The sequence below is a fragment of the Helianthus annuus genome, chromosome 17, assembly GCF_002127325.2.
Source record: "Helianthus annuus cultivar XRQ/B chromosome 17, HanXRQr2.0-SUNRISE, whole genome shotgun sequence".
Taxonomy (NCBI): domain Eukaryota; kingdom Viridiplantae; phylum Streptophyta; class Magnoliopsida; order Asterales; family Asteraceae; genus Helianthus; species Helianthus annuus.
The window spans coordinates 46,165,483-46,180,396 of record NC_035449.2 but is presented as its reverse complement, the minus strand read 5'-3'; the positions used below and the strand labels follow the sequence as shown (position 1 = coordinate 46,180,396).

Genomic DNA, 14,914 nt, shown 5'->3' with positions numbered 1-14,914 from the left:
AAGGTCCATTTTGGATACTTACCATACGTTTCCTACTGCAGAAAATATACATCGAGCAAGTGTTTCTTCAGCCGTCTCACGAACGGTTCTCAACATAACAGGTCGTTGCACGTACGGTGACCGTAGTGCCGCCGGAAGCTTGATTGTTCGTTTCGGCCTCGGCGATCTTTGACGCTGAACAGGAACCGTTACTTCTTGACGTTTTTCATCCTTTGCTGCATCGGCCAGTCTTGCCGAAAAGTTCACTGTTTCAACTCCTGAAATGTTGATCTTTGTCTCTGGTGTTATTTCACTTTGAACCCTTTCGACGACTTTGTCCAGTTCTGCGACAAACGAAGCCGTCATTGGTGAAAAGGGAGAAGTGTGTGGTGTTATATAATCTATTTTTTTCTCGTTCATAGGAGTGTTATACCCGTCTATATTTACACTACCTTTTTGCGGTTCAACTGGTTCAACAGAAACAGCCACGTCATCATTTTCTGCCTCAACGTTTTGATCTCCCTTTTCCACTTCATCTACATCCTTTTTTTCCTCATCGTCAACGACAAGCAGCAATTTCATTAACTCCTTCCAAACCAAACCTTTCTGTTTCAGCAGATCACTATCCGGGAACATCAGACACGATTCTGTTATGGTGTTATTGATCTTGTGAACGCATAGCTCAAATTCTCTAAACAAGTTATCCAACAAATTCGCTCGAACCTGTACGAAACCCCAGTTTAAAGTGTTATCATTAAAAATACCATATACTTTCAAGTATATTACAAATTTTAACATGTTTACCAGCTCAGAATCGTCATGAACGCCTGTTCCTGCTGCTGATGGAGTGTCCCCATGTCGAGATGCCATCGGAGTGTGGACTTCGCCATCCCGACCTACAAATAATGCACATGTTTGGGTGTCAGTCTGTGACAGTAGGTAATCAGCACAGTGTCTGTATATACCCAAGTGCGCATCATCATCTTCGATCAGCACATTGTCCATTCCCTTTTTATGTCCTTGTTTTTGCTTCTTGAATTTTTTTCTATCACCATCAACCCCTTCTGCTCGTTTGTGTTTTTTATCTTCCCTTTTATTTGTCTTCTTAATTTGTTCATTATCCATCCTTTCTATATCACCCTCGAGATTGTAAAGAAGATCGTCATCAACAAGTTCAATTATATTTGAACTGTGTGATGAAGGTATCTTCTTTAACACAATTCCGTAAGCAATCTGCGACAACATTTTCCAGTACGTAAGCAATCAGTTTCAAAATAATTGTTAACCAGATAGCAATATTGATGTTATTCAGTTATATAAAGTGTTATTCGGTAATAAAGTGTTATTCAGTAAATTGTGGTGTTATTTAGATACATAAAGTGCTATTCAGTAAACTGTGATGTTATTTGGAAAATATAAAGTGTCATTCGGTAAACTGTGGTGTTTTTTAGATACATACAGTGTTATTCAGGAAACTATGGTGTTATTTAGATACCTAAAGTGTTATTCAGTAAAACTGTGGTGTTATTTAGCTACATAAAGTGCTATTCAGTAACCTGTGATGTTATTTAGATACATAAAGGGTTATTCAGTAAATGTGGTGTTTATTTAGATACATAAAGTGTTATTCATTAAATTGTGATGTTATTTGAAAAAATAAAGTGTTTATTCACTAAACTGTGGTGTTATTTAGAAATATAAAGTGTTATTAACTAACGATGTTTCACAATAATTTTTTAATACTAAAAGTTAACTGCTTACCGCAAGTAATAACATAGGACCTCTAAAAGCATCATCACCACCACGCCACGCTGTTTTCGTTCTTTTGAGACACGAGATCATGTACGCACACCAATTGAAGCTTTTGATATCCACGCCCGGCTGAATATTTGAAATGAATCGCACATTGACGGAGTTGTTCGTCGTGGTTTCTCCAAGGAGTGAGAAGTAAAGAACCAAGAAGTTCAGTACAAACAGTCTTCCGTTATCAGACTGGAAATCCAATATGTAATTCATCAGCTGAACCGGGGACAAGCGGGTGATATCCATATGATTAAACTGTTCTCTGAACGCTTGGACAACAACATCCTTCCTTTTGCTCGCTTTCTTTTTTTCAGCAAGATCCGTTGGACCCATAGGCAGTCCGAAAACACTCCTAACAAGCTCCGACGATATGTTTATAGTGCGCCCGCCGTCCACGTGTAAAATATCATTGTCTGGGTCGTAATTTGTAACCAACCAATTTCCCAAAGCAGTAGGCACACCTGTCACCTTGTAATGAAAAATCGAACCAAACCCAATTTCTCCCACTTTTTTACGTTGTTCCTCATTTAGGCCGGATGCTAGTGTTATCATATTGTTGATACCTACTTTTGGCCTGATACGGGCACCCGTGAACGGCTTATACGGCTGCCTCACTTGTTGATGCATTCCACGAGACGTGCCTCTTTTGGCAGCCGATTTCCGTCGTTTACCCGGTGGTGGGGTGTCGACAAAATCGTCATCCGGGTCTCGTACCAGATCTACAACAATTTTTAATATGAATTTTAGTAAATAACTACTTCAAAATATTAGCGCTTCAACAAAATACCTTTTTCAGATGTTATTTTGATGGATGGGTGTACGACAAGTTGACTATCAATAACATCCTGGGCTGCAAACAAAAAACAATTTTCAATCCTTTAGTATAACCCAACAACTTACAATTAAAACATCATTTTTTTTTCCAAAACTCACATTGTGTGTTTTTTATCGACGACGAATCATCTTCTTTTGTTTTCGCATTACCCACATCTGTTTTAATCAAAGAGAACATTTTAAAAAACATAACGCTTATTGTTTTTGATATCTCGATAATTTAAACTTCAATTCAATTACCTTTGTCGTCCTTATTTGACGTTTCTGAGTCACTACATACCAATGGTCGTTCAATTGTGTTTTTGAAACGTGATTTGTACATTTTGCCCCGAAGCCGATGGCTTGACCTGACTGTAGAAATAATTAAAAACTATGTTTAAAATAACTCCCTTAATATATATAAAACACCATACCTATTTATAACACCACTCAAAACAATGACAATCTTATTATAGATCAGAATGAGAAATAACACCTTGATATATATATAACACCATTCCTATTTATTACACCACCCAAAACAATGACACTCTTATTATAGACCAGTATGTTAAATAACACCCTTCATATAATTCTACAAGATACATAACACCATTCATAGAGCAGCTTGAAGCTGCAGTAAACATAACACCATACCTATTTATCGCACCCTTCAAACAAAAGACAATATCTTAAATAACACCATAAATGTGAATCTACAAGATAAATAACACCCCATATGAAATTGTAGTATAAATAACACCATACCTATTTCTAACAACATTCAAAAAACACCTGATATAGACTCTATACAGCGTTTATAACATCATTTAAGATTTATAACAACAGTTAACACAAACTATCTGACCAAATACCAAAACCTAAGCAACCTAAACACCCAATAAAAAACACCATATGAAAAAAACACCTAACCAAGTGTTATAACACTATTATTATGGTACAACAACATTATAACACCATTATTAAATTGAACACTAAGGTTTTTGTTCATGATAAGAAACACCATTAACACATTCGAAGTCAATCCCAAAAACAAAAAAAAAACCTTAACTGATGAACTAAATAACACCATTGAAATACACCATTAATCAATAAAACCCTAGTATTAAACAATAAAGTCGAACCTTTTTTGAAATCAGAGGTTGATTTCTTAAACTTTGGTTTCATAATCCCGCGATTTGTAGTGTCTTCAACTGTCAAATGATCAAATTTCTTCTTCGTCCTTCGTTCCATTGCATCAAATGTCTGTTTTCGCTTCCTTCGATTGTAGACGATTGTGATTTTAGGGCTCATTGAACCATGTAAATCTTATAATATTTGTGGGAAGAAATCGCCCCTGTATATTCGAGCGTAAAATTCGTTAATGAGAGAGAAATCAGGTATAATAGATACGGTTTTTGATTTGAAAGTATAGGAAAGCCCTATTTTACCCCTATCAAATCAAAGCAGTTAATAAAAAACACTATTTTAATTACAATATTGCCACTCTAATCTTAACCATTAGATCAATGATCTAATGGTTTATATTCTTTCCTATCTTTCTCACAAAAACTACCTTTTTTACAATAACCTTCCCCTATATATATATATATATATATATAGGTAGAGGATCCTGTAAAAAGTGCTCAAAGTGTGAGAAGTGTGAGAAGTGTATTATAACACTATATATAATACTATATAACACCATATAAACACCGTATAACAATATGTAACACCATATAATACCATATAACACTTTGTAACACTATATATCATTATATAACAAATATAACACTATAGGGTGTCTGAAAGCATGTCTATGATAGATGTATAGTGTTATATTTGTTATATAATGATATATAGTGTTACATAGTGTTATATGGTATTATATGGTGTTACATATTGTTATACGGTGTTTATATGGTGTTATATAGTATTATATATAGTGTTATAATATACTTCTCACACTTCTCACACTTTAGGCCCTTTTTACACTATCCTTACCCTATATATATATATATATATATATATATATATATATATATATATATAGGGGAAGATTCATTTGAGAAGAAAATTAATTTGAGAAGAAAAAGAACAAAGGGTACAATTGTAAAACATTAAATAGTTTTTTCTCATCTCATTTATGATTGTTTTTTGACTAATTAATTAGTCATAAAGACTATCATCCTCCACACTAAAATTTTTGCCTACACGCATCAAAATTTATCCTACATGTTTTGAAATTTATCCTACACATATTAAATTTATCCTACATACCTCGTAATTCATCATACACATCTCGTAATTCATCCTACACTTTAAATTAATTTTCTTTTATTCTTTGAAAAAATATATTTTTTAAAAATAAGTTACAAATTTAATGTAGTTAGTTATTAAAAAGAAAGAATACCAATTAATGATCTATTTAAGTTTACCAATATACCATTACACTAATATTAAATGCAAAAGTTAAATGAAGTAAAATGAAGGGTTCTTATTGGTTGAAATTTATTCTTTTTTATTCTTACAAAAAATTTCTTCTCATTTGAACCCTCCACTATATATATATATATATATATATATAGAGTATAAGTATCTATAGAAAACTCACTTTAATTTAGAAAACCCGGGAAACTCAAAGCTCCCGATGTTTTTTTTTTTTTTTTTGAAAAAATTCACACATGTTATATACATGTTTTTAAGGGTTTTGGGCAAAAAAAATCAAAAAAGCGCCGAGTAGATATTTTTTAAAAAAATAAACAAGTTTTAGTGTAACACATGTTACAAATATGTCAGATGAATGTAACATGTGTTACACCAAAACTTGTTTATTTTTTTTTTAAATATCTACTCGGCGCTTTTTTGATTTTTTTTTACCCAAAACCCTTAAAAACATGTATATAACATGTGTAAATTTTTTTCAAAAAAAAAAACATCGGGAACTTTGAGTTTCCCGGGTTTTCTAACTTAAAGTGGGTTTTCTATATATCCTTCCCCTATATATATATATAGGAGGAGTTGGGTAGAAAGTGGATTTTTCCTAGAAAGTCTAGGGAGCAATCAGAATGCGATACGTGACATTGAAGGATTTTAACTAGAAGGGCAATTATGTACTTTCATAATCTAATTTTATTTTAGCAAATTATCTTCAATAACTAACTATCCATGTACACGAATGAAACTGATTTCCTCCATAATTTTCGGAATTTTTTGTTTTCGAATTCTGATCTCACGTAAATATCAATCATTCCTTCGTTTTCTTGCTCACAAGATTCATCGCCGATTATTAAACTTTATCTGGAATCTATCAGCATGTTCTTGGTACTGTGTTTTAACAGTTAGAGGGTTAAAGTCAATGTTTTTATAGATCCCATAATATGAATGATGTTTGGTAACACTGGATGATTTCTTGACATTGTGTTTAACAGCAAGCAGATTAATACTGTTGTGTTTTAGCATTCATGCTGTTAATGCTGGAGAATTTCTTGACGATGTGTTTTACCATTTATGCTGGTAATGCTGGAGGACTTCTTGACATTGTGTTTTAACAGCAAGCAGATTAATACAGTTGTGTTTTAGCATTCATGTTGGTAATGCTGGAGGATTTCTTGACGTTGTGTTTTACCATCCATGCTGGTAATGCAGGAGGATTTCTTGACATTGTGTTTTAACAGCAAGCAGATTAATACAGTTGTGTTTTAGCATTCATGTTGGTAATGCTGGAGGATTTCTTGACGCTGTGTTTTACCATCCATGCTGGTAATGCTGGAGGATTTCTTGACATTGTGTCTTAACAGCAAGCAGATTAATACCGTTGTGTTTTAGCATTCATGCTGGAGGATTTCTTGACGTTGTGTTTTACCATCCATGCTAGTAATGCTGGAGGATTTCTTGACATTGTATTTTAATAGCCAGCAATTTAATAACTTTGTGTTTTAGCATTCATGCTAGAGGATTTCTTGACGCTGTGTTTTACCATTCATGTTGTTACGATGGGTGACATTTGTTACGATGTGTTTTCTTGATGTTGTGTTTCTTCATGAAGGATAGAAGGAAGAGAGAGGGACGAGGGAAAGGGAGAGAGAGAAAAAAAAATATCGCAAGAAATGTGGGGTGGTTTATGGAATGATAGTTATTTCCATATTTAAAACAAGTTAAATGACATCTCTACCACTGATTAATTAAATAATCTTGTTTTTAAGAAACACATAACCAAAATGCCACCAAGATGATCTCAACCATTAAACACACCCATTGGATGGCCCAGATCGCTTCCTAGACTTTCTAGGAAAAACACACTTTTCGTAGGATCCCCACTATATATATATATATATATATATATATATATATATATATATATATATATATATATATATATATAGTGGAGGGTTCAAATGAGAAGAATTTTTTTGTAAGAAGAAAAAAAAAAAGAAGTTTCAACCAATAAGAATGCTTCATTTTACTTCATTTAATATTTGCATTTAATTTTAATATAAGGGTATATTGGTAAACTTACAAAGATCATTAATTTGTATTCTTCCCCTTTAATAACTAACTAAATTAAATTTGTAATTCCTTTTAAAAATATATAATTTTTTCCAAATTAAAAAAACAAGTTAATTTAAAGTGTAGAAAAAATTACTAGTTGTGTAGGATAAATTACAAGTTGTGTAGGATATATATTTTCGAAGTGTGTAGGATAAATTTCGACTGTGTAGGATAAAATTCTATAGTGTGTAGGGTATATGTAGGAAAATTTTGATATGTGTAGGTTTTTGTAGATTATATGTAGGATAATTAATGATTAGTTGACTAATTAATTAAAGAGTTAATAATTAATGATATGAGTTATAAATGAAATAGTATTTTACTAATATGTCATTTCTTCTTTTTCTTCTCACATTAAATTTCTTCTCAAATGAACTTTCCCCTATATATATATATATATAAGGCGGGAGTTGGCTACAAAGTTCATTTTTCTTACAAAGTGTAAAAAGTCATAAAACACATAATGTCAACCATAAAACACACTCAAAACCCACAAATAACATAGTGAAGATTACTAAAACACTATATTTGTGGGTTTTGTATTGCGTTTTGGATGATAAGACTTTGATTATCGAATGACTAATATTAGTGTGTTATATATTGATTATTTGTTGTGTTTTATATTCATAGTTGTACGATGGTGTGTTTGAAGTTTTTAAGGACTGTTAGGGGTTTGGATATTGTGTTTTTGTGATCTTCATTATGGTATTTGTAGGTTTTGAGTGTGTTTTATGGCTGAAATTGTGGTGTTTTATGACTTTGTACACTTTGTAGGAAAAATGAACTTTGTAGGCGAACCCCACCCTATATATATATACACGTACACACACTTGCACACACAAGCACTTAACACACAATTACTTTCTCTCTCTTTCCCATGTAGACCATCCCATCACCACCACTAAACAACCGCACCACCACCACCACCACCACTACACCTCCACAACCACACCTCTGACCACTCCCATTGCACCACCATACCAACACTGCTGCACCGCACCAGATATAGATTTTGGGGTTTTTAAAGACTTTGTTGGAACAAAAGAGTATGTTGCACCAGAGATGATTAGAAAGATGTAGGAGAAAGATCCGAAACGGAGAATAGTAGTTACAGAAACTAAAGGTCCGGATTAGTGAAGATATAAACCCAACAGATCCTTGACATTGAAAGCATACAATAGCGGGATACCACACCACTGAGCAACAAAACACAAACCCCAAATCATTATATTGTTGGTTGAATTGAGGAGACCACAGTGAATCAAAATAAAAATTGCTTAGATTAAATTGAGAGTCGTATAAGAACTATCAATGAACTATTTGATCGACATTATCAAAAGTTCTGACGGGTTATACTCAATTTTTGAACAAGAACATGACTGTGATTTTGAAAATAATGGAATACCGTATCAATATTGATTTTTGCGAATAGACTTTTGTTTGTGTGTTCGGTTTCTGAAAACCGTACAGATCCCAAAACTTGCGGAACAGTTATATTCAAAAATTAACCAACCTCCATATTTATTAAAATTAGATGTATATCCTCAATAGTGGAGAGTTCAAATGAGAACAAATTACAAATTAAAAATAAACAGAATAAAGGATACAAAGGTAATTTGAATAAATCATTTAATGAGTTATCATTTATTTTTGCTATTCAAATTAATGAAATCTAATCATTTAATGAGTCTGTCTTATAAAATAGTTGTGTACCTTACACAATAAAAACAATCATACACATGATCATACAAATTCAATGTTTCATACACCATTAAAACAATGTTTTGGTGTAAGGTATAGAATGTGTAGGACTCGTAATTTTATGACTCATAATAAAATATGTGTAGGACACTACACTTTTAAATAATTTTGTCACTCCTAATAAAATTGGTATAAGACCCAACACATTAAGGGTCTGTTTGGTATGGGGTAATGGAATAGACGGCGGAATGGAATGGACGAGGTAATGGAATGGATGATGTAATGGAATTGATCATTACCATTCCGTGTCTTGTTTGGTTACCATGTGTGAATGGAATGAACAATTACTTTTTGTTGTTTGGTATGCGAAAAAAGACGAAGGAATAAAATTAGATGGCGGTGGTCAGTGATGTGCGATGACGGGGCGTGGTGCTAGGTGTCAGTTGTAGCAGCGGCGCCGCGGCGGTGGTTGGCGGTGGTGGTGGGTGGAGAAGACGGCGGATGGTGACAACGGTGGTGGTGGTGGAGGACGGTGGAGGTAGGTGGCGGTGATGGCGATGGTGGTGGCAGGGGTGGTCGGAGGTGGTAGCAGCGGTGACGGTGGTCGGAGGTGGTAGTGGTAGTGGTGGGTGGTGGCGGTTGATAGCGGTGGCGACGGTGATCGGAGGTGGCAGTGGCAATGGTGGCGGCGATGATCGAAGGTGGGTGGTGGCGATGATCGGAGGTGGCAGTGGCGACGGTGGGTGGCCGGGTGGTGGCGATGATCGGAGGTGGCAGTGGCGACGGTGGGTGGCGACGACGGCGGCGGAAGGTGGTGGCAGTGGTGGTGGCGAGTGGCAGCGGGGGTGGGTGACGGCGGCGGATGACGGTGGTGGTGGTGGTGGGGTGTGTGTATGTGTGTGTGGTAGCAACGGTGGTGGGTTGTGGTGTTGTTAATGAAGGGGGAAGAGGGAATGGAATGGAAAAAAAAACAGGGGGGACGGATGGAATGATTTTGAGGGAATGGAATGCATTTTGGAATGGACGATTCCATTTCATCGACCAACCAAACACTCTTTTCTTCATTCCCTGACAATGGTCCATTCCATTCCACCTCTCATTCCTGCATACCAAACGCTACCTAATAGTGATGCAGGAGCAATTTATGGTGGCATTCATGAGATTTGAGTAACTCTTTAAAATATTTATTAGTATTCTACATCAAATTGTCTATACTACCCTTACTAATTAAAGCACTAATTAAAAGTTGACAAAATAATATCTTAATTCACAACCATTGATAAAAAAATATAGGGTATAGATTAATTTATTTTTCTTCTTTCAAGAAGATTATTCTCAAATGAACCTCCCCATCATCAATATTAGTAACAACCTCTAATATTTATTAAAATAAGGGATATCATCAATATTAGGAGCTGTTTGGTAGCCTCTTAATGACCATTCAGATGCTACCTCTTAATGGTTTAAAACCTCTAAATGAATAAGAGGTAACCTCAAGTCTGAATGGTATATCATCACATGTCACATTCTTCTACCTTCTCATTGGTAAAATTTATAATGGTTCCATTAAGAGGTAGCATCTTAATGATCATTTAGAGGCTACCAAACAACCTCTTAGTAACAAAATCTAATATTTAGTCAAATAAGGGAGTATGGGGTGGAAGCGACAATCCTTGCGAGGAATTGTTTTGACGCACGGTGAGTCCACCGCCATCACCAAGATTGCCGCGTGGGTAGTTGTTTTGCGGTGAGTTGTTGCCGCATGAGGTGAAGTATGGGAGAGGGGATAAAGGTGGGGCTCACTAGTATTCAACCAATCAATGTCTTTTTAAAAAAATGGTTTGGAAGAAACCACCTTGTGTGTTTGGGCAAGAGAGGAGAATGAGATGGGAAATGACATGACATTTTATGATTGGGTGGGTGAAATTTTCCCCCAACTCATAAGGCATGCACCTCTTACACCCTACACGTAAGACATTTCTTAACCTTTGGGAATTGATCTTTTGTATCAAAATGGAGATCATGTATTCCATATTGCACCGATCTGGTTGGCCCATGGCCAAAGCCCAATGCCACTAAGATAACATTATATTATAATTAAGCCTAATTAAGTTCCAATTTAACAACCCAATTAAATTAATTCGGCCCAAATCGATTACACACAATAGCTCGTTATAACAATCAAATCTGTCATTCCTGCATCACCTAACCCAATTAATATTTAACGAGAATACCTATTGAACGAGTTAATCCAATACCGCTACAAATATTGATAATCACTAAAAATACCAACATATATAACCATCGTTGTATATCGATCCCCAAATTCTTCACTTCAATCAGTTGCTTTCCACTACAAAGAAACATTAGGGAACTACACAAAAAGTTGGTGTTTTGTATTCTTTTGTAATGGGTTTCTTCAATTTATTTAAAGTTTTAAACCCATTTTTCCCTCTCCTCTCGTGTTTGTTTGCGTAGTGAGAAACAAAAGAGAATTTGAAAGATTGAAGGTGTTGTTTGTCTTCATTTGCTTTGTTCTTATTTCATCTTTTTCTGTTAGAATTCCCACATCTGTCGGATTAATTCATTGCCACATGGTGAAATGATCTTGCCACTATTAAATTTTTTTTTCACTACTAAACAACACCCATCTGGTCCATTTTCTTGATTCCCATCTTAATTTTTTTTAATTTCAATCCAATTTTAGGCGATGGAAATTAGGATTTTGGAGCTTACTACAACTAGGTTCAGTCTTAGTTTAGTGTTACTGTCCTTATTTGCGTTGCGAAAAAAGATTTTTGTTTATGTGAATCAAAATTGAGTTAGAAACGAAGACGCTAATGAAAATGGAACTAGGGTTTGAGTATCCTACTGAGAATTTAATTATTATTTTTTAATAAATATCGACATTTGGCCTTTTTCACAAACAGATGATATACTTGCTTAACGGTAATTAAAAATTTGAACTCAAAGGGTTAGAGAATTACCAGCTAAGTACTCAAAGGGTTAAAAAATAATTTTGGACTCAGGTTATTAAAACCATTAAAATACAAGAACTTAAAAGATTTAGAAGGGATGATAAGAAAGTTATATAGAGCGCCGGTTAAAGTTATAAAAGATTTAGAAGGGATGATAAGAAAGTTCTTGTGGGGAGGGTCAAGTGTGAGTAATAAAACCCACTGGGTTTCTTGGAAGATAGTGGCGAGACCCAAGGATAGAGGGGGCATAGGGCTCAATAAGTTGTGTAATATAAATAAGGCGTTGCTTTTCAAATGGGCGTGGAGATATAAAACGGAGAAGGGCAAGTTATGGGTTAAGGTCATTGATGCTTTACACTCCAAAGGCTCGGGTTGGTCGTTTCTGCCGGTTAAAAAATCTGCAGGAGGGGTATGGTCTAATATAGTTGCTGTAGTTAATAAACCACTGCAAGATGGGTCGTCGGTCCGTAATCTTTTTAAAGGCAAAATCGGCAGAGGGGACGACACGCTTTTCTGGTTGGACCCGTGGCTCCGGAACATCCCGCTGAAAGAGTGTTTCCCTCGGTTGTTTGCTTTGGAGGTCGTTAAAACTTGTTCAGTCAACGAGAGGCTAGCGGGTAACTGGCTGTGGAGGCACGATCCGGATCAGGAAGAAGAGGCCGCTGAATTTGCGGAGTTATGTGCTGCAGTTTCTGATGTTGTTTTATCGGAGAGAGAGGACGGTTGGGTATGGAAGGGGGATCAATCGGGTGTGTTTTCGGTGAACTCGGCTAGGAAATTTTTGGAAAAATTGGAAGGTTCGGGTGGCGGTTTCAAGCTTGACTGGTGTAAGTGGGCTCCTATCAAATGTAACTTGCTGGTGTGGCGAGCGGGAATGGGTCGGATTCCTACGGGAGAGGAGCTGCAAAAAAGAGGTATGAATGTCGGGGATGGAATATGCCCATTGTGCAGAACAGAGGTAGAGACGGTTTCTCATCTATTCACTTCGTGCTATATAGCGGCGGTTCTGTGGCAGAAAATTAGTAACTGGTGTCGTATTCCGCCTATTTATGCGTTCTCTGTTAAAGACCTGCTGGAGCTCCATAAGTTTTGCTCGCTCAGATCTGAAGCTAAAGTCGCTCTGCACGGTATCATATTCATTGCGTGTTGGTGCCTCTGGTTAATGCGTAACAAGGCGATCTTCTCGGCCGCCGTCGTTAAGGTTGATTGTATTTTTAGCGAGGTTAAATCGTTGGGGTTTTTGTGGTATAAAAACAGAGTTAAAGGTAGGGCGATCTCATGGGATGATTGGTGTAGATTTGTATTTATGTAATTTGTAGTTTGGTGTTGTTTTTCCCGGTCCGGCTTTCGGGCTTGGGTTTGTTGCTAATGAAGTTAACCTTTAAAAAAAAAAAAAAAGAATTTACTCGTTTTTTCATAATTATCATTGTAATAATTAGTTTAATTTAAGGACGCATTGAAATTATTGAATTTCAAATAAGTATCGCGGGTACTAACCTTCATAACTAAAGTCAATGAGTTATATTATCGATTGAAGTCAGTGAGTCAACTCCATGTCAATAGATGAAGATCATTCACGGTCTAGTGATCATTTCGTGCTGGTGTATATGGAAAGGAAGGAATGAGTTGGTTTTCAATCAAGTTAAAAGGGGTCCGCAAGAGATCTTAGGGGAAATTAAGTCGAGGGGTTACAGTTGGGTTAGAAATAGATCTTCTTGTAAATATATTAGATGGGAGGAATGATGTAAATATCCGTTGTATATGTTGTAATTGTCTGCCCTTTGCCCGTTTGGGTCGGGGGTTTGTTTTGTTTGGCCTTTTGCCCGTTTGGGTCGGAGGTGGTTTTTAATGAAGTTCTCTTTTAAAAAAAAAAAAATAGATGAATAACCTTATATTTTTTAATCTCAGCCCTAATGGTTAGTTACTTAATTTACAAAATAATCTCAAGTTTGCGACAGTTTTGTTGGATGATACACTTGTTATCTTTCTCCTTATACCTTGGAAATGAAGAACTACCGCTGTTGAGCCACCATTGGGAGTTGTCTGGTGACTGTCGTTCGCCTCCAAAAACTGGCGTTATGATCAATTTTAGGGCATGTTTGGCTAAGCTTATTTAAGTTAAAAAGGACTTTTGAGAAAATGACTTATTGACTTATGACTTTTTGAAAAGGAGTTTTTAAAAAAAATGTTTGGATTAGCTTATGGGGTGAGAAAACCCAATAAGTCAATAAGTTGTTTTTTAAAAAGTGTTAGCTTATTGATGTAAAATAACTAAAAGCTAATAAGTCAATAAGTTAGTTCAAAAAGTCACAACATTCTAACTTTTCAAAAATGACTTTTTCTCTTTCTCAAAAAGTCATTTTGAAAAAGACTTTTGCATTTGCCAAACACTAAACTCCTTATTGGCTTTTTAATTAAGTCAATAAGTTAATAAGTTGGTTGGAAAAGCTTAGTTAAACATGCTCTTAGAGAATAAAGAAAACCCCCAAAAAGGAAAGATATCTCAAAATCAATCGCTACCCATTCCATTGGGTCGATGTTGTTAATTAAATACACCGTCTTAACAAACTAACGACTTGACCCCTCCATTATTACACTATTACATCTTGACCCATCTACTATTTGTATTATAATAACCGGCGATTGAAAAGGCTTCCGAGGTAAAACAACATTTTATTTCGAACTTTGTTCTGTTGATTTGTTTTCGTGTTTTCTAAAGTACGAAAACAAGATTTGTTTTGTTGTTAATTACATACACCAGACCCTCTTCTCTCTATTTGCAAATCGTGTTAGGCAAAGTCAATTAGGGGGTCGGCCTCAATACACATGTACAATTTTCGGACAAAAATACGCGTAAATTTATACTGTTGAGCAAAAAAAATATGATTATAGAGAAATTAGAAAAGTAGAAATGGTTTAATTTTGTCAACTTTACATTTTAAATTTACACCATCCACAATAAGAAAACTATAAAACGCCAAAAAACATGCTTAGTCACATGTCACATCAAAGAAAAAAAACTCATTTTTTAAAAACTCTCAACACTCACCGATAAAAAAAAACTAAAAAACACCAAAAAAGAACATTAT

At 35.3% G+C, this 14,914-nt stretch overlaps 1 protein-coding gene across 1 annotated transcript; it reads left to right on the top strand.

The window, feature by feature from the left end:
• The first annotated feature begins 9,240 nt into the window (after positions 1–9,240).
• On the top strand, positions 9,241–11,668 carry LOC110924123 (glycine-rich cell wall structural protein 1.0-like). The gene is made up of 3 exons (XM_022168157.1): positions 9,241–9,249; positions 9,418–9,732; positions 11,555–11,668. Exons 1-3 carry the CDS (start codon positions 9,241–9,243, stop codon positions 11,666–11,668), a joined length of 438 nt encoding a protein of 145 aa, XP_022023849.1.
• The last annotated feature ends 3,246 nt before the right edge of the window (positions 11,669–14,914 follow it).